We start from the raw sequence: 21150 nt of genomic DNA, 5'->3' as shown, positions 1-21150 counted from the left end.
CATCTATATCGGTGCACATGCGCATTGCGAGTGGTGTCCAGAGACAGACAATTGAAGGGAACAAAAGCAAAAATTGCTGGAAAAACTCAGCAGGTCTGACAGCATCTGTGGAGAGAAAGAGTAGTTAACATTTCGAGTCCATATGACTCTTCATCAGAACTAAAGAGAAATAGAAATGTAGTGAAATATAAGCTGTTAAAGGGGGTGGGACAGGTGAAGCTGGATAGAGGGCCAGTGATCGGTGGAGGCAAAGGAGAGACTGCAAAAGATGTCATAAATAAAAGGTCAAAGGGGTGTTGACGATGGTGATATGAGCTAAAGGATGTGCTAATGGTGACATTAAGGGTGGAAAGCAGGGTGAGCAGTGACCGATGTCCCTAGTGGGGGGTGAGGTGTGGGGGAGGGGATTGAAATAGGCTTAAAGGTGGGAAATAAACAATGAATAGAATTAAATTTCAAAAATAATAATAGAAATCAGTGAGAAAAGAAATATATATATATATATATATGTAAATAAAATTAAATTTAAAAAGGGGGATAAAAGAGGGGGTGAGGATGGAGGAGAGAGTTCGTGACCTGAGGTTTTTGAACTCAATGTTAAGTCCAGAAGGCTGTAAAGTGCCTAATTGGCAGATGAGGTGCTGTTCCTCCAGTTTACGTTGAGCTTCACTGGAACATTGCAGCAGGCCAAGGATGGTCATGAGAGCAGGGTGGTGTGTTGAAATGGCAAGCGACAGGAAGGTCTGGGTCATGCTTGCGGACAGACCGAAGGTGTTCCAAAAAGTGGTCACCCAGTCTGTGTTTGGTCTCTCGAATGTAGGGGAGACCACATTGGGAGCTGCAAATGCAGTAGACTAAATTGATGGAAGTGCGAGTGAATTGCTGCTTCACTTGAAAGGAGTGTTTGGGCCCTTGGATGGTGAGGAGGGGGGAAGTAAAGGGGCAGGTGTTGTACCTTCTGCGATTGCATGGGAGGGGGTTGAGGTGTAGGGGGTGATGGAGGAGTGGACCAGGGTGTCCCAGAGGGAACGGTCCCTATGGAATGCCAACAGGGGGAGTGAAGGGAAGATGTGTTTGGTGGTGGCATCATGCTGGAGTTGGCGGAAATGGTGGAGGATGATCCTTTGAATGCGGAGGCTGGTGGGGTGATAAGTGAGGACAAGGGGGACCCTATCATGGTTCTGGGAGGGAGAGGAAGGTGTGAGGGCAGATACACGGGAGATGGGTCGGACACAGTTGAGGGCCCTGTCAACTACCGTGGGTGGAAAACCTCGGTTAAGGAAGAAGGAAGACATGTCAGAAGAACTGTTTTGGAAAGTGGCATCATCAGAACTATGCGACGGAGGCGAAGGAACTGAGAGAATGGGATGGAGTCCTAACAGGAAGCAGGGTGTGAGGAGCTGTAATCGATGTAGCTATGGGAGTCGGTGGGCTTGTCATGAATATTGGTGGACAGTCTATCACCAGAAATTGAGACAGAGAGGTCAAGGAAGGAAAGGGAAGTGTCAGTGATAGACCATGTGAAAGTGTTGGAGGGGTGGAAATTGGAAGCAAAATTAATAATTTTTTCCAGGTCCAGGTGACAGCATGAAGTGGCACTGAAGCAGTCATCGATGTACCGGAGAACGAGTTGTGGGAGGTTGGGAGACTATGAGGTTGGAAGCTGTGGAGGGAAGATCTCCTTTTGACACACAAAATAAACCCAACAGTCAAGTACTGTGTGAAGTTCTGGTCACCAAATTATAGAAAGGATATAGAGACACTGGAGAGGGTGCAGAGAAAATTGATAAGAATGATACCAGAAATGCATGGGTTTACATATCAGGAAAGAATAAATAGACAGTATCTCTTTTCTCTTGAAAAAAGATGTCTGAAGCTGAACTAATTCAGCACTTTAAAATTATGAAAGTTTTAATGCAGAGGAAACAGAGAGAATGTTTCCTCTTGTGGGGAAGAGCAAAACTAGAGACCATCAATATAAGATAGTCACCGAGAAATCCAATAGGGAATTCAGAAGAAACTTCTTCACCAAGAGAGTGGTGAGAATGTGGAACTCAAGACCACAGGAAGTGGGTGAAGTGAATAGTATATGTGTATTCATGGGGAGGCTAGACAAACATATGTGGCTGAAGGAAATATTAGGTCATGATGATAAATTTAGAAGTGGAAAGATGAGAGGTGGCTTGAGTGGAGCATAAACACCAACATGCACTGGTTGGGCTGAATGGCTTCTTTCTGTGCTGTATATCCTATATAATCCTGTGTATGGCTTAACTGATCGTCCAACCTGGAGAGACACATGGACACCAGCAACAGGGCACTGCACACAGTACTTAGCTATTGGGTTTCTGTTGTGCATCAGGTAGGCTTTGCTTTTTGCTTCAATGACAGATGTCATCTCTGCTCAGTAGGTCTCAACCCAGCCTTTATTGAGGATTCCACCTTTACCAAATGTTACTGCTGCTGTGTGAGAAATGATTGAACTCAGCGACTTCCAAACTTCATCAATATCAATGTTGATTGATTAAGCTTTTATTGATGTGCCTGTAAAATATTTCACTGTTTTGATTCCTGTTGTTTGATAATTTAATTTCATAATGGAGGTTTCACTTTGAAGAGTGTGTAAGTCAGTAAGAATTGTCAGCAAAGATTAAGCAACAGGGAGAAACCATGGAAATGTGGGGACTGTGGGAAGGGATTCAGTTCTCTATCCCAGCCGGGAACTCATTGGCACAGTCACACTGGGGAGAGGCCATTCACCTGCACTGTGTGTGGGAAGGGATTCACCGAATCATCCAGCTTCCAGAAACACCAGCACATTCACAGTGAGGAGAAACTGTAAAACTTACTCCGTGTGTGGGAAGAGATTCACTCAGTCATCCATTCTCCGGATACAGTCTGTGAGAATTCTGTTCTTTCTTTGACTGTGTATTAATATAGTCTGCAGGAGTTGTGTTCTTTCTTTGCCTGTGTGTTGATCTGTAGGGTAGAATCTGTGGAGGTGATGTCATGCTTTGAACCGGCTTGTCCGAGTTTAGAACTGTGAGATGGTGGAGGTGCAGAAGTTCTATGTAATCACAGAGGAATATGTGTGCTCTCATCAACAGGCAAATGCTGTTCACATGAACACACCTGTGTTTGGACAAGAGCCACATGATTGAATAGTGAAATGTCCATGGACAGTTCTGATTGGTGGCCTCAAGGGAGCCAGTTGGGGGGGTTTCCAACATAAGAACAGTCCACCTGAGGGGTTTGGTACAGTGGAGAAAAGAACAAAGGAAAGAAGAGAAAGAAACACGAAAGCTGGAAACTCCACAAGAAAACTGGAAGCTCCAAGGAAAGAAGCGTGCTCTGCTGTCCAGATATGACAAGGGAAGTATAGAGCTCACGTTGTTCTGTAAATCACTGCCTGAACTTTACCTTTAGTCTTTAAGTTTGTCCTGCCTTTCTCTTAATAGAGCTGCTCCATAACTGAAATTGATTGACACATCCCATCCTGATTCACTTGTGTGTCCAATCTTACTGCCCATCAGGTTGTTCAGTCTGATAAGAGACCTTTTAATTGTTCTCACTGTCTGAAGAGTTTTCAAAGCTCTAAAGATCAGATGAAATACCAATGGAGAGAAACCATTCACCTGCACTGAATCTGGGAAGGGATTCACTCGATCATTCAACCTTCTGACACACCAGTAAGTTCACATCTGACCGTATTGGTTGGATTCTATTGTTCTGTTGTTATTCTGGCCACCGTCTGAGTCTGAGCCACATTGTTCATCATCTCAATGTTGATTTCACCCTGAGCTGATTTTGTGACCAACATCCACTCCTTTACCAAGGCATAGACACTTAGAAACATAGAAAATAGGAGCAGGAGTAGGCCATTTGGCTCCTCGAGCCTGCTCTTCCATTCAAATGATCATGGCTGACCCTCTACCTCAACATCATACTCCCCCTCTTTCCCCAAACCCCTTGATGCCTTTCATGTCTAGAAATCTATTCAGCGGCTTGGCCTCCACAGCCTTTTGTGATAGACAATTCCGCAGGTTCACCATGCACTGAGCAAAGAAATTTCTCCTCAACTCAGTCCTAAATGGCCTGCACCATATCCTGAGACTGACCCCTTGTTCCAGACGCCCCCCACCACCCACCCCTCCAAACCCAGCCAGGAGAAACATCATCCCTGCATCCAGTCTGTACACTTCTGTCTGAATTTTATACGTTTCAATGACGTCCCCTCTCATTCTTCTGAACTCTAGTGAATACAGCCCTAGTCGACCCAAAACTCTCCTCATACAACAATCCTGCCATCCCAGGAATCAGGCTGGTGAAGCTTTGCAGGCACTTCCTCTGTGGCAAGTATATCCTTTCTTCGGTAAGGAGACGAAAACTGCACACAATACTCCAGGCTGCCTGCTTCCAGCTCTGTGACATCTCCCATTGCCCATTTCAAAATGATGCAGAGTTTCAGCCAATGATCTGGACTCAGCCCCGCCCCTCATTCACTCCAATTGGTTGGAGGATCAGCCGTCGGTGCTTATGCCTCCAACCCCGCCCCCTCTTCCTATTGGTCTAGCTCCGCCGTCAATCAGCCGCGCATCGTGAACAGTCGGGTGAATAAACCCCGGGCAGGGGGGCGGGGTTTACAAATCCCGAGTGCGGCCCCAGAGCCGAATATTAAACAATGAACATTCTCCACTCTCACTATCCGCCGCTTCCGGCTTCTCTCCGGGAACAACCTCAAACAAAGGGACCAGGACCCTCCGAGCATGCGCGACCCAACCGGCCAACCCGCGGCAGATAGAGCGGTTTCTGAGCCGTATGGTATTGTGGGTACTGCGGCCGCCATTAGAGGTCGAACTCACTTAATCTTCGTTTGATTCTAGGAAAGTGGGGGTGAGATTCCGCTAATGTCGGTGTTGAAAAATAAGAAAGATCAAGCTCCATCTTCTACCATCCGCATCCTGCAATAATGGAGCTTTTGGCCAATCTGTGTAATGACTCACAGAAGACACAGTTGCTCTGCAATGCCTTGCATTTTAATGGGAATTTTCAGATATTTTTACTGCTATTAGATTGGGTTGTGGACTATACCGTCTTCACTTTTCCCTGTTGATCTAATCCAGGAGCGGTGATATATTTAGAAGGACTTGGTCTGTAAGAGACAGTCAATGTGAGACCGATAATGGAACATTTTTATGTTAATGTCTAGTGACACATGATCATTTTCCCAGTGAGTCAGTTTGTAAAAAAAACTCAAATAATCACAGCTACTGCAGCTGATCCTCTTGCTGCAATTTGATAATAAAGGAATCAGGGATCAGTCCCACCCAGCTGGACAACAATGAAGAGGCATTGAAGGAATTTATGTTTTAATTCATTTATGGGATGTGGCTAGGCCAGCATTTATTCACCATCGCTATGGATGGTTTGGTCAATGGTGTCAAAGACTGTAGATGGGCCAAGAAGGACAAAGGACAATGAGGGAGAGTTTACCTTGGTTACATTGGATGCAGTTTAGGACGATGAGAAGAGCTACTTCGATAATGTGGCAGAGGCAGAAATCTTATGTGTCGAGGGGCCAAATGGCCTACTTCTGCTCTTATTTCATATGTTCAGATTCAAAAATGGAATTCCAAAAAGATGGGCAGGATTTGGGAGGTGTCAACACATTTCAGGACTTTGAAGGGGAAAGGGAGCTTGGAGTGGTTTGCAAGGATGGTGGGATCAATGGTTGATTTTATTGAGGAGGGGGTGATAATGTCAGATTTGAAGGAGAGAGGAGCAGTGCCTGAAGAGAGAGAACTGTTAACAATGTTAATGAACATGGGAAGCTTGGAGATCAACAAATGAGTGAAAATAGGGCTGGGGTAGCAGGAGATGGGTCTCATGGCAAAGCTAAGTGCTGAGAAGGAACGAGGGGACATGGGAGAGAAACTACAGAAAGATGTACGTTCAGGGCGAGGGGGGAACATTCAAGGTTAATTGGACTGGTGATCTAGTGGAAGGGAGGGAGGCAGCAGAGGCAGCTGATCAAATTGTTTCAATCTTAGTGACAAAGAAACTCCATGAGCTTCTCACACTTGTTGGCAATGAGGATGGAGGAGACAGGGGAGAGGGAGAGCCCTTCAAAAGGAACTAACTTGTCTCAGAGATACTAAAAAGACTCAACACACTGTATTTAACACAAAGCTGCTGATTTGAATTTTATCCACAATATTATGCCCTATAACTGGGCTGGAGTTTATTAACATCAGCAGAAACAGACCCCAATAAACATAGTTCAGTTCTGTTTGTGATTAACAGCAAAATCCAATCACAATAGTTACTTGTGAATTCCCTGGTGTGCCAGTAGGTGGGATGATGAGTGAATCCCTTCCCACACTCAGAGCAGATGAATGGCCTCTCACCAGTCTGAAGAACTGGTGTTTCAGTGGGCTGGAAGTGTATTCAAAATCATGAGGGGTCTGGACAGGGTTGATGGGGAGAATCTGATGAGATCCCCCTTCTGAAAGGATCTAAAACGAGAGGGCACAGATTTAAAGTAGTTGGTAAAAGAAGCAAAAGTGACACGAGGAAAACCTTCTTCACGCAGTGAGTGGTTAAGGTCTGGAATGCACTGCCTGGGAGTGTGGTGGAGGCAGGTTCAATTGAAGCATTCAAAAGGGAATTAGACTGTTATCGGAAAAGGAAGAACATGCAGGTTTATAGGTAGAAGGCGGGAGAGCGGCTCTAAATCAAATGACCATTCAAAGAGCCGGTGCAGTCACGATGGGCTGAATGGCCTCCTTTTGAGCTGAAACAAATCTGTGCCTCCCGGCCACTTCGGAGGCTGAGGATGTTTCTCCTTATGGGAGAGACGACAACTAGGGGCCACTGTTTAAAAATAAGGGGTCTCCCATTTAGGACAGAGATGAGGAGAAATTTGTCTTCTCACAGGGTCGTCTATTGTGGAATTCTCTTCACCAGAAAGCAGTGGAGGCTACTGAATAATTTTGAGGTTGAGTTAATTCTTGATTGACAGGGAATCAGAGATTATGGGGGTAGACAGGAAAGTAGAGTTGGGGCCTCAATCAGATCAGCTATGATCTTATCACATGGCTGAGCAGGCTCACAGGCCTGAATGGCCAACACCTGCTCCTAATTCATATGATTAACTGCTTTCTACCACAAGGCCTTTCACTGGGAGGGCCACTGTAGATTTCATCCTCTAGCTCCAAGCCAGGCAAATCTTCCAGCTTCTTTTCCCTCACCAACTCCAAGTGAGCTGCAAAATACACAAGCCCAGATGTGCAACTGCCTTCTGTGGGAAACACCCAGATAAATTAAACTTCTAACTCCAACAGCCCATCTCCATGGCAACGTGGCATGCTTTGGGCGATTCCAAACAGAAATGCATGAATATCTTTTTCCATCCATACAGCATTTTATTTTATGATCCATATGAAATGTGCAATAGATATTCGCAACAAGCCTCAAAGAGCATCAGCCCACTGGAAACCAAGTTGTGAGACCGGCCAGTCCAGCAGAAAGGGATCCTCCCACTTCACCAACTGTCAGGATGAACATGGTTCAGTTCTGGATGTGATTAACAGCAGCAATAAGATCAGAATCCAATCGTTGTGATCACTTGTGAGCACGCTGGTGTGTCTGCAGATGGGATGACTGAGTGAATCCCTTCCCACACACAGAGCAGATGAAAGGCCTCTCCCCGGTGTGAACTCGCTGGTGCCTCTGCAGGCTGGATAATCGAGTGAATCCCTTCCCACACTGAGAGCAGAGGAATGACCTCTCCCCAGTGTGAAGTTGCTGGTGTAGCAGCAGGTTGGATGACTGGGTGAAACCCTTCCCACACACAGAGCAGGTGAACGGCCTCTCCCCGGTGTGGACTCGCTGATGTGTCTGCAAGTTGAATAACCGAGTGAATCCTTTCCCACAATGAGAGCAGGTGAATGGCCTCTCCCCGGTGTGAACTTCCTGGTGTGTTAGCAGGTTGGATAACTGGGTGAATCCCTTCCCACACTCAGAGCAGGTGAACGGCCTCTCTCCAGTGTGAACTCGCTGGTGTCTCAGCAGGGTTGATGAATCACTGAATCTCTTGCCACACTGAGAGCAGGTGAATGGCCTCTCCACTGCATGAACTCGCTGATGTGCGTGCAGCTGCCATGAACCACTGAATGCCTTCCCACACTCAGAGCAGGTGAATGGCCTCTCCCCAGTGTGACTGCGTTGATGAATTTCCAATGCAGACGGGCATCGGAATCCCTTCCCACAATCCCTACATTTCCATGGTTTCTCCATGGTGCGAGTACCCTTGTGTCTCTCCAGGTTTGACAATCAGTTGAAGCCTCGCTCAAACACACAACCCCTGTGCGGTCTCCCCGGCTGTGAAAGCTGCAATGTTTCTTCAGACTGTATAACAGTTCATAGCTCCTTCCAAAGCCAGTGCATTGGAATACACTCACTCGGGTGTGTGAGAATCGGTGCTTTTCCAGTCACACTGATGTTTCAAATACTTTGAAGCAGACATAACAGACAAATATTTCTTCTAGGTTCAAAGGCTGCTGATATTCAGATCCCGATGAATCGAGTGGCTCTGCCAGATCTTGACGTGACCTTTGGTTTGAGCTTTCTGACTGCAAATCATCCCCTTCTAACGTCCTGTAAAAGGAGTTTACAAAAGTCATCACAGAAAGTCTGCGATAGAAATTCAGAACAGACAATTCTAGTTTCTATGGAACATTCTTTCCCCTCTCATTCCCCAAAAGCTGTAAATCTCCATTCCCAACATGCTCCCTGCATTTTGAGCTCTCAGGAATGTTCAGACAGATTCAAAATGTTAGCTCTGTTTCTCACTCCACATATGCTGCCAGACCTGCTGAGTTTTTTGCACCATTTTCTGTTTTTACTCCCTTCATTCTCACTCTGTTATATCTCATTTATACACTCCCAATTCTCCTGAAGGAGCCAAAAAGATTGTAATACTTGATTAGCGATACAGAGGGGATTTGAGGAAGAACTTTATTTAGACAGCGAGTAGTCATGGCCTGGAATTCGATGCCTATGAGGATGGCAGAACCGGAGATGATCAATGGTTTCAAAATGAAATTGGATAGGGAGTTGAAAGAAAAACTTTCAGGGGAACGAGGATACAGATGGAGAATGGGACTCACTGGATTACTCTACAGAATGTCAGCATGGATCTGAGTTTCCAATTGGACACCATCTGTGCTGTAATGAGTCTATGACCGGAAATATATAATGCAGCTACAGTATTATTACAGGACTAGAAATAATAATAAATGAACTTTAATACAGAATAATAAATAACTAGACATTTCTCTGTTGTTACGATCCCTGTGGAAACCAATAACCTTAAAATATACAAATTCCCAGACAACCCCAACGGAATAAACAGAAGGACAAGGTTTTATTTTTTAAAAACGATGCCGGTAACAATCAAACTAAATTCAACATAAATGAAGCCTGCATTAACAGACAAATAGCATTTCAATAGACCGGATAAATATGACTTTAAACAGCTGGAGCATCAGCCTGGTCCACAAAATCACCAGCATTTCCCCCCTCAGCATATTTGGCACTAATTCCAGTTACAGAGTCCCACAACTCTCTGTACTTCCCAGGGGAAGGAAAGAAAGTGATTTACTCACAGATGTTGGACCGAGGAAGAAGTTTTAATGTTTATGAACCTAAACACAAATGCTGTGCCGTTTAAAATCAAATTGCATTGGAAGAAAATGAGAAGACATTTTACACAGTCCCCTCCCCACTCCCATAGCTGGCAGCCCAGCACGCAGGCGCAGAAAGCGCTTTCTGTCCGGAGCAGGCGCAGTGCGGCTGCCGTCAGCGGTCGCTCTCGATCTCTTTTTGGAGAAGCCAGTCGCCGTAGACAGAGGGGGAATTCGCTGAGCGGCTTCTCGCTCTGGCCGGAGCCGTCAGCCGGTTGCCTGGAAACTTTGGCTCGAGGAGGTTAGGGGGATGGGGAACAATGGGTGGGGCTACCGTGTCCGCGCGCCTGGTCTGCAAACTGGAACCCGAGGACGTCACCGCGGAGCACAGTCAGTCCTATTGGCTGATTCAGGCGTCACAATGATTCAGAGGAGCGTTCCCAGTTCACATTGAGAGCACTGGACTTGATGGTCAAACTCTCTCCACCGAACACGCGCTCGGGTTACTCTCCCTCATTGTGGTCGGACCGAGGTTAACCAATGGGAGGAGCTGGACGACCGGAAGGTGGATGGTCCTCCAACCAATCAGAGCGCGGGCACTGTCGCATTGCCGACACGGAGCTTCCCCCATTGTTTGAATGCGGATGTTGGACAATGAGCTTTTAAACCTGTCCGTTACTGCCCAGCAAAGCTGCTGATGCTGCTTCTCTCTCTGAATGAGGATTTAGCTTCTCACACACGAAAACTTTCTCCCCAGTCCCGTGTCAAATATCTGTGAGTAAAACACTTTCTTTTTCTCCCCCTTTCCATTTCTTTTCTAATTCTGGGTTTAAATTGTTGACCTGCAGGAACTGAAGGGAAAGGAAGAGGGTGCAGACTGTGGAAAGGTTGACCCAGGTCTCTCTTTCTCTCTCGCTCTCTCTTAAAGACATTGACACCCTTTACTCCCTCAGCTTGACACATTTATTTGTCTGGCTAAAAGGATAGCCTCTTTCCTAGTATTTCCAATAAAATAGGCGGATTCCCCAGGAGATGCCTGACATTTAAGCTGGCAGTAAACTAATATAGGGCAGAGATATGTCGAATGTTTTTATATGGTAAATATTTGATATATTTTTTGTTGACCGATAATAACTTTCATTTATAAATATGTCTAGTCTTGTAATATAGTACTCTAGCTACCGTTATATATTTCCAGTTATCGAGTCATTACAGCACAGGAATGCATTCAGCAACTCAAGTCCATGCTGACTCTCTCTAGAGCCATCCATCCCATTCTCCCTCTCTACCCCGTTCTCCTACAAGTTTATTTCCTTCAAGTGTCCACCAATTTCATTTTGAAATCACTGATCATCGCGAGTTCCTCCACCCTTGTAGGCAGTGAGTTCCAGGTCATGCACATTCGCTCCTAAATAAAGCTCTTCCTTGCATCCTCTCTGTATCTTTAATCAAGTAATGCCAGTGTATATTATGCACATTTTAAATCCAGTAATGTATACATATATATATAGCCTGCATAATGATTTCAAAGGCCCCTGTGCCCTGGACAGGAAGCAGTGCACATGGATCTGCTGATCAGCATGAAATGGCACCTTCAGGAGATTTGGGAGTTACAGCAAAGTGAGAATGGAGGGACTGTGTGTGGGACAGAGAGCTACTGCTTCTGGGGAATATGAGAGAAAGAATGTTCCGTAGAAACTAGAATTATGTGTTGTGAATTTTTATCCTGCACTGACAATGATAACTTTTGTAAACTCCTTTTACAGGATATTAGGAGAGGACTTGTATCTGGGAAACTCAAACCAAATATCGCATCAAGATCTGACAGAGTTATTGGATTCATCAGGACCTGAATATCATCAGCCCTTTGAATGTGGAAGGAGAAATGTTCCCCTGTTCTGTCTGTGGGAAAACATTTCAAGCATCAGTGTGACTGGAAAAGCAATGAGACACAGACAACTGAGTGACAGTGCTCCAGTGCACTGACTGTGAAAAGAGCTTTAAACAGTTATACAGTCTGAAACAACATTACGCCATTCACAGCCGGGAGAGATTGTACACACGTTCTGTGTGAAGATGAGGTTTCAACTGAGCGGTTAACCTGGAGGGACACAAGGACACCTGCACCATGGAGAAACCGTACAAATGTGGGGACTGTGGGAAGGGATTCTGCACCCCATCTGCGCTGGAAACTCATCAACGCATTCACACTGGGGAGAGGCCTTTCACCTGCTCTGAGTGTGGGAAAGCATTCACTCAGTCATCCACCCTGCTGAAACACCAGCGAGTTCACTCCGGGGAGAGGCCTTTCGTCTGCTCTGAATGTGGGAAGGGATTCAGTAATTCATCTCACCTGCTGACACACAAGCGAGTTCACACTGGGGAGAGGCCATTTATCTGCTCTGAGTGTGGGAAGGCATTCACTCAGTCATCCAACCTGATGATGCACCAGCGAGTTCACACCAGAGAGAGGCCATTCACCTGCTCTGAGTGTGGGAAGAGATTCAGCGATTCATCTGCCCTCCTGACACACCAGCGGGTTCACACCGGGGAGAAGCCTTTCATCTGCTCTACATGTGGGAAGGGATTCCCTCAGTCATCCAACCTGCTGACACACCAGTGAGTTCACACCGGGGAGAGGCCTTTCATCTGCTCCGAGTGTGGGAAAGGATTCACTCAATTATCCCACCTGCAGACACACCAACATGTTCACAATGGGAAGAGGCCATTCACCTGCTCTGGATGTGGGAAAGGATTCATTCAGTCATGCAACCTGGTGATGCATCAGCGAGTTCATACCAGGGAGAGACCGTCCATCTGCTCTGAATGTGGGAAGGGATTCAGAGATTCGTCCACCCTGCTGAGACACCAGCGAATTCACACTGGTGAGAGGCCATTCACCTGCTCTATGTGTGGGAAGGGTTTCAGTCAGTTATCCAGTCTGCTGAGACACCGGCGAGTTCACAAGTAATTACAGGGGTTGGGTTTTGCCGTTATTGCTGCTGTTAATCACATCCAGGACTGAACCATGTTCATTCTGACAGTTGGTGAAGGGGAGGATTGGAGATGTACTAGAATGGTGCCAGGGATGAAGGGGCTTGGAGGAAGATTCGGTCATGGTTTTCAACAGAAAATTGGATCATTATCTGAAGGGGAAAAATTGACAGGATTATGTGGAAAAGGTAGCGGAATGACACTATGTTCGCTGCTCTTGCAGAGGGCTGGCACAGACACAATGGGCTGAATAGCCTCTCTTCAGTGTTGTAACCATTCCATCATTCTAGAACACCAGCGAGATGATTTTATTCAACACAGCATGACAGTGGGTCGCACTCTTACCTCTGAGTCAGGAGGTGCTGTGTTCGAATCCCCAACCCAGAGACTCAAGCCCCCAGAATCCACGGCTGACACCTCCGGTGCCAGTTATGAGGGAGAGCTGACCTGTCGGAGGGACCGTCTTTCCAGTGAGACATTAACCCGAGAACCCCGTCTGCCCTCTCAGGTGTATGTAAAAGATTCAATGGCCACAATTGGAAGGAGAGCACGAGGGGGAGGAGATCTCCCCTGGTGTCCTGGTGCCTGATATTTATCCCTCAATCAACATCAGTGAAAACAGACACTCTGGCCATTGCCGTCTGTGGGAGCTTGCTGTGCACAAATTGGTTGCCACGTTTCCTACAGTGTGACCACATTTCAAAAAGCGTTTCATTGGCAGTGGAACACTTTGAGACTCCCTGAGGTGGTGGAAGGTGCTATATAAATGCAAGTTTATTTTTAAATCAACACGCTCCTATTCTTACAGGCAGATTGTCCAGCAGGAGCAGGAGCCAGCTGACCTGAGGCTGGGGGGAGGGGCAGTGCAAGAACTCCCAGTGTGGACCAATCTGCTTCCCTCCAGAAGCCACTGAATACATTGTGGGAACTGGCTATTTAAAGGGGATGCCTTATCTTACTCGTCTGAGAATCCACCCCTTTCCCCCTGTGAAATACTGGCAGACAGTAGATTTTGGGGCTGGTCAATGTACTGAGAGTATCTCTGCCATTGAAGATGTTTGTCTGTAAACAATTGATCTCACAAATTAATGGATGGATTTACTGAAACTTGGTACACCGACCATGCAAGAACTGTCCTATCTTTGGTGTAGTTCCGGATCCTGGAATTTTTTTGAAGGATCCGTTCATATTGGGAGAGCAGGAGAATTGACTTTTTCTTTTCAATTGTTGTGGTTTGTTTTATTTCGAATGGCGATTGCTTTGGAATGTTGTGGATTGTCTACGCTGCTGGGGTGGAATTTATCACAGCTGTCAAAATATCAGCAGAGTTTTCAGAGCAGGTTGTTGGCTGTGGATTAGCCTAAGGCTTCCTCGGTCTTAATAAAAACGTTTATTTTTTCAGCTTGTCCTTACAGAGAATGTTTTCATCCCTGTTTGTTTGTCTGTCTGTCTGTAACAATATATCTTAAAAACTAATGGATAGATTTTAACAAAACGTGGTACACGAATAGGCTATGGCCATAGGAAGAAATGATTAGATGTAGTGAACATGCAAACTGGATCCAGGCACTGGATTTTTCATATTCAAATACTGGGCCCTGTTTTCTGCACACAAAAGGAATTTGTTCCAAGCATTTTGCCTTTTTAATTAAACAGGAGTTTAGGGGACAATTGTTCCTTGATGCATTCCCCATGGCAACATCTCAACCAATCAGAATTGACTTGCCATTTCTGAATTTGAACAAAAGCTTGGGGTAACTGTTCCCTGGTGCATTCTCCATGGCAATGCCATGACAACCAATTAGCACCCTGTTTCTCAGACAGTTTAAACTGTTGTTCCCTTTGACATTTGGTATTCTTGCATCTATCCTGATGAGTGCAAGACGAAAAGCTTTGACAGCATGTCTCTTTTTTCAGCAATATTCAAATATTTAAAAGGATTTGATAACATTAGGAGATTGGTTGAAATAACATTTTTTTCTCCCCAACAATTTATTGTAAACAAGAACAACAAATTGGCTGAAAAGTCACATATGCTTGCGCTAGCAAATTGGTTAATTTTAGTGGTAAATGTTCACGATCCAGACCATTTCCGTATTGAAAAATAAGTTATGTACATGTAGTTAAAAATTCTATTTATGAAATCACACAAACGATCGTTTCTGCTTACTGCGCAAAGGTAAAGGATTGTACAGGCATCAGCTAATCCCACACTCCCAATAAAGTATATAGTCTGGTGTCAGCTGATTATATAATCAGAAAAATGCTGAAAGTAATCTTATGACATCATCACAATAGAATGTGATGACATCAGCGGATTACACAATGGAAAGGTTTGATGTCAGCTCAATCTTAGACATAAGTAGTGTAATGGGAAATGTACAGAACTGGACCAGTTTTCTTCAGTCGACAAACTCTGCTGCCCGTTTCCCAACTCACACTCAGTCCCGTTCACCTATCACCCGCTGTGCTCACTGACCAACACTGGCTCCCACTCAAGCAACACCTCGATTTTAAAATTCTCTTTTTTTTCAAATCCCTCCCCAGCATCCTTTTTTCAAATCACCACATGGTCTCACATCCCCCTCTCCCCATCTCTGTAATCTTCTCCATCCCTAAAACCCTCTGAGATATCTGTGCTTCACTAATTTTGGCCTCTTCAATATCCCCAATTTCAATTGCACAACAACTGGGGGCTTTGCCTTCAGCTGCCTGGGTCCCATGCTCTGGAATTCCCTCCTTAAACCTCTCTGCCCCTTGATCTTTTGTGCTTCTTTAGGAAACTCCTTAAAACCAAGCTACTGGTCATCTCTTTATGTGGCTCGGTGTAAAATTTTGTTTAGTAATGGCACCTGTGAAGCACATGATTAAAGGTGCTATACAAATGCAGGTTGTTTTTGTTGTTGTGGTTTAATTATGTTCAGCGGAGGTTGCTATTGTTAAGCAGTCAAATGCTTTCTTGCTGCCTCCTGAGAGAGCGACAGGAAGGCTGTTGACTACAATTGGCCATGCAATCTTCAATGTTTAAATATACAGAGGATTGGAGACATTGTTATGTCGGTCCCTCAGAACTAAAGAGAAACTTGTCTCTTTAAATATATATACCAGGAAGAGGCTGAAATGAAATCTGACCCTTTTAACCTGCACAAAGACAGGAAGCTCAGATTCACAGGCTGCATGAGTCCATTTGGCTCATCATGCCCATGCCATCTCTTTGAAAGGAATTTCTGATTCATCCAACTGCTCTCCTCTTTCCCTACAGCCCTGCAAATTCTTCCCTTTCAAATATTTACACCTTGGAAATAAATAATTGAATCTGCTTTCAGGCAGATCAGAACAACTCGCTGTGTGAAAAAAATAAAATTTACATAGAAACTAGGAACAGGAGTAGGCCATTCGGCTCCGCCATTCATTATGATCATGGCTGATCATCCAACTCAATAGCCTGCTCCCGCTTTCTTCCCATACCCTTTGATCCCTTTCGCCCCAAGAGCTGTATCTAACTCCTTGAAAACATACAATGCTTTGGTCTCAACTACTTTCCGTGGTAACGAATTCCACAGGCTCACCACTCTTTGGGTGAAGAAATTTCTCCTCATCTCAGTCCTAAATGGTCTTCCCCATATCCTCAGACTGTGACCCCTGGTTTTCGACCCCCCCACCATCATCTCACCTTCTGGATCCTTTGCCAATTACCTTAGAGGGACTCACTTTCTGTTAAACAGCCTGCCAATTCCTTTCACCCACTTTCCCTAAAGTGCATAAATCTAATCAAAAGTCCAGCAAAATCAAATATTTTTACTGATAAAATTAATGTAACAGAACATGGTTTAAAAAAACAAAATTACCTGGGGATCAAAGACAACCAGAGTAAAAGGATGTGCACAATGTTCTGGATCCAAATGGTTTCTTTTTGGCCCCTCTGTACCCTGTCCTCATGACTCCCCACTTTGGACACAGGAGCACTGAACCTTGGGGGGGGGGGGGTCACATCACCATCTCTCCCTCCCTGATTGGCTGGAGGCCCATTTCCCAGTCATTCCTCCAGCACCTTCCTGTCTCTCTCTATTAGTGCGACGTCAGTGGCAGTTTCCCAACTGGGCCACAAGCCCTGTTATTCTCAGCTACATTGAGCCTTCAGCTCCATCGCCTGGCTGTCATTCACATGCGCAATAGAGAGACAGAAAGGCGTAGGAACTCAAATGGGAACTCGAAACTTTGGCTCTAAACCAACACTGTAACATTTGTCAGTCCTGTATGTGTTTTTTATACTAGGGTTTTTATTATTAGATTTAGGTGCTGGAGGCAAAGGGTGGGGGCTTTTAAAGGGTAACTTTCCCTTTCTAAATCTGTATTGTCTATCGTGTCAGCAGTGGCTCAGTGGATCTCACTCTTACTTCTGAGTCAGAAGGTTGTTGGTTCCAGTCCCAATCCAGGGGCCCAAGAACAACAATCAAAATTGACATTCCTGGTGCCAGCACTGAGAGAGTGCTGCACTGTCAGAGCTGCTGTCCTTCAGACGAGCAATACACCAAGGCCCTGTCTGCCCTCTCAGGTGGGCGAAGAAGAACCCACAGCCACTATTTCGAAGAAGGGCAGAAGAGTTATCTCCAGCAGGGACTGGGAGAGAAATCCTGGGCCCCGGTGCTTTTCCTGTTTCCAGGCTCTCAGGCTTCTCCGTGCAACAGAACTTTTAAGGGGCCAGAGAACGAAGACTGAATGGCTCACAGTTGTATCTGTTTGGTCATCAGCAAGTCCGAAGACTCTGCTGATTGCTGCTTCTCACCACAATATATTTTCAATATCTGCAACGCCCCATAACTTTATCACGATATTTCTAACCTCAAAAAACTCAGAAAAAAACAGCAAGATGGAGTGGGATAACAGGTAACTGGACAAAAGGATAAGATTGAAGTATATGGAAAAGACTCTTGTGAATTATGTGCAGTAAAACAGGTTACTGATTCACTCTGAGCTCAATCTGCACTCCTGTCCTGGTGATCTCATCCCACAAATCCTGCTCACAGTAAACTTTCACCAGCAACAAAATAAACAGAACTCCAGCCAGGATTCCACCCTCTGTTCGCAAGATAATTATAGATGACAAAGGCCATCGAGTCCTGTTCATCTCACCTATCTCCATACACACATATGTATTAGGAGCAGGAGTAGGTCATTCGCCCCCATGAGCCTGCTCCGCCATTAGATAACATTCTCTACATTTCACCAATGACTACAACTCAAAAGTGCTGAATTGGCTGGAAAGTGATTTAGGACATTGTGAAAGGTGCTATATAAATGTAGGTTTTGTCTTTCTTTCATTATAACTGCATGCAGTGGGCAGAGTGACAGTAGCAATGGTGAAAGTGGAGGCCCAATGCTGATTATTTAAAGATAATTAATCACCGAGCAATCAACTGATGTTAGCAAAGTGGCTACATTTACAAAAACAATTCAAATCTGTACCTAATCTACCCCCAAAACCCCTCTAGCTCCCCTGAACTCCTCCAACCATCCCCCCTTCTCCACCAAACTTCCCTGACCTCCCTCCAAATTTCCCCCAACCCCTTCCAAACTTCCCCAAATCCCTCCAACTTCCCTCCAAACCTTGACCTACCCCTCAACCCCCCTCCAAACTTTCCCCAACTCCCAAACTTCCCCACAACCCCTTTCAAAACCTACCCCCAACCACCCCTCCAACCTACCCACATCCCCCAAACCCCCTCCCACATCCCCCAAACCCCCTCCAAACTTCCCCCAACCCCCTCTAAACATGCCCCCCCTTCCTCCCACCCACCCCTCCCCCCCACCCCCTACCCACAACAGCATCCAATTGGTTGTAAAATTACAGGGATTTGACTGACTATTTCTCAAGCAGGAAAACTCTCAGTTTCTGCTGCTGCTGCTTCTCACCTTCGGGCAGCTTTGTGGTTTCCTGGCAGGCTTTTCAAAAAAATTGGAATTGCAAAGCTGCCTGAAGTTCGAGGCAGCAGCAGCAACTCGTGAAATTGACCTGACACTGACAGACTGGCTTCGAAAATATCAGAACTCTCAGCCTGACAGATCTGTTTTTTAAGCTGGTCTGTCAGGTTTGTAGCTCTGGCTGCTCAGTGAGGATGATGCAAAACTGTTTGAAACAATGAGCCCAGACCACACCTACTCACCTCCCCCACCCATAACATCCCAGGCCCTGCTGTTTGGCACTGTCTGAACCCCACTCTCCCGGGCCTTGATCCCTGGTGTCTTGGGCCAACATTTATCCTTCAGTCAACATAACCACAAACATATCATTTGGGTCATTATCACATTTCTGTTTGTGGGACCTTGCCGTGTGCAAATTGGCTGCCGAGTTTCCTACATTACAACAGTGACTACATTTCAAAAGTGGCTGTAAAAGGCTTTGAAACATCCTGTGGTTGTGAAAGGCGCTATAGAAATGCAAATCCTTGTTTCATTGTCAGCAAATTTGGACACATTACACTCAGTCCCTCATCTAGATCATTCATAAGGATTGAGACCTCATTTTGTGTATGAACCTCCTGGTTGACAGCTTTCCGAATGCTTTTTGAAAGTCCAAATACACCACACACAAGATGAGGAATTATTTGTTTTAAAAACACAGCGAGTTGTTACGATTTGGAATCCACTGCCTCAAAACTGACTGGAAGTAAATTCAACTGTATCGTTCAAAAGGGAACTGGACAGATTCTTGAAAGAAAAAGAAAATTGCAGGGCAATGGGATTAATTGGAAAGAGCCTCCAATTGCCTCCTACTGTGCTCTATGAGCCTCATGTGCATTTAAAGGATCTTCAATTGTGGGTGACATATTAAAGCAATCAGTGCCTCCTCTTCTCTGTATGTTTAGTTTAACACTTCAATCTCCCCTTCACATTCTCTGAAGTGGCAGATGGAGTTTAATACAGGGAAAGTTGAGGTGATGTAATTTGGCAGAAGGAACAGGTAGAGGCAACACAGATGTCATGGCACAGTTCCAAAGAGTGAGCAGAGACAGAGGGACCTGGGGGTTCATGTGCAGAGATCTTTGAAGGTGGCAGGACACAGTGAGAGAGGAATTAGCAAAGCATGTGGATCTTGAGCTTCAGAAATAGAGAGCTTGGGTTGGATCTTGGGTACCGAGGTGGGTAGCTTGGATCTGGAAATTTTCCAATTGCCGGACCTGCCTCGATTTAAAGGTTCCCAAATGTTGTGATCTTCACTCGGGGGCGGGGGGAGGGGGGTGGTGCTTTGAGGTGGGCGGTTATGGATGGAGTTGGTTGCTGTGCCACTGGAATCGGAGCTTAGGCGGCTAACAGGATGCCCGAGCACTGAGGTGGGCTGGTTAAAAGGCCTGCCTCCATCTCTGGGACTTTATCCCAGTTGCATTCTAACCTTTTGGAATCTCTGGTCCTCGCCAGTGGCACCCACATGCCAAGAGAATGTTTTAAAAATAAATTAATAGACATGATTATTTGGAATAATTGCCCACCCACCAGGGGCAGCAGCCCAACACAATTCCTCCTCACTAGTTGCAAGTGAGCCAATTGCAAGCCCCCATTCCACCCCAAGGCCCTTATGTACTCCATGCCCGCTCATGCCAACTCTTGCCCTGGCATGGATCCCCCATCGCCCCTTTTACCCTACATCCCAACTCACATTATTCACTATGGGCAGACCCCAGGAGCCAGGTTGAGATTAATTAAAATAAAGTTCTAAAAATCTAAAACAGCCTTCACTATTTTTAAACAAAACTCCCATTCTTGCAACCTTATTCAAAACTTTTGGTTAATCTCATATAAAAACCAACATACTTCTGTCCATACCACTTCAAAGGCAGCTAAACCCTTAATGGTCTCTTTAAGTTGTCAAAGTGTGGACTCAGAACAGCTGCTGAGATGACTGTAGGTTTTGGAAGTCAGCCAAGCATTCATAAATAGCCCTTAGGGAAATGCCAGCAATTACTGAAACTGCTGGGACTGATGCTACATTGTACAGCCAACTATCTTTTTCACTTACACTGACAGCTGCAGACGAAGTCAGGAGAGCAGGGGATTTTAAAAAAGACTTTCAATCATGACAGTTAAACAGACCCTATCCACCCAACAAGAGTCTTTACGTCTACTCCATAAAGTCGTGACTTTCACACTATGAGTTAACTCCCTTGCACAAGGCAAAATGGTGCCTGTTTGAACTCAGTGCTGAGTTCAGATGGCTCTGCTGAGTTCAGGTTCAACTTGGGTGTGAATCAAGCCCTGCCCCTGTCCCCTACTGGCAAAAATTGGATCTGTGAAAAATGGGAGTGGGACTTCCGCATCCGGGTCCCACCCACAATTTTTGAAGGTAGGTGAGTCTTTCTGACTCTGAAAATCCAGGTCATTGAGTAAAAAAGCAGGGAAGTGACATTGGACCATCATAAAGCTCTGATACTCTGAAGCCAAAATGGACATGTCCAGGCATTGCAACATTTTTGAA

The 21150-nt window shown here is 45.4% G+C and overlaps 1 protein-coding gene and 1 pseudogene across 1 annotated transcript in view; one reads left to right on the top strand and one right to left on the bottom strand.

Moving 5' to 3' along the window:
- Positions 1-21150, bottom strand: part of LOC144697717 (uncharacterized) — a gene marked incomplete at its 5' end in the record, with an annotated part of 37728 nt that overhangs the window by 7631 nt on the left and 8947 nt on the right. Inside the window, 4 exons of the mRNA XM_078569726.1 lie at positions 5092-5152; positions 7628-8275; positions 8497-8658; positions 20695-20702. Coding sequence (XP_078425852.1) covers positions 5092-5152; positions 7628-8275; positions 8497-8658; positions 20695-20702 — 879 coding nt within the window. The remainder of the gene's footprint in view (positions 1-5091; positions 5153-7627; positions 8276-8496; positions 8659-20694; positions 20703-21150) is intronic.
- LOC144698114 (uncharacterized) lies at positions 11762-13416 on the top strand (annotated as a pseudogene).

The sequence above is a fragment of the Cetorhinus maximus genome, chromosome 23 (assembly GCF_964194155.1).
Source record: "Cetorhinus maximus chromosome 23, sCetMax3.hap1.1, whole genome shotgun sequence".
In the NCBI taxonomy this organism is placed as follows: Eukaryota; Metazoa; Chordata; class Chondrichthyes; order Lamniformes; family Cetorhinidae; genus Cetorhinus; species Cetorhinus maximus.
This window is presented reverse-complemented; position numbering and strand designations above follow the sequence as displayed.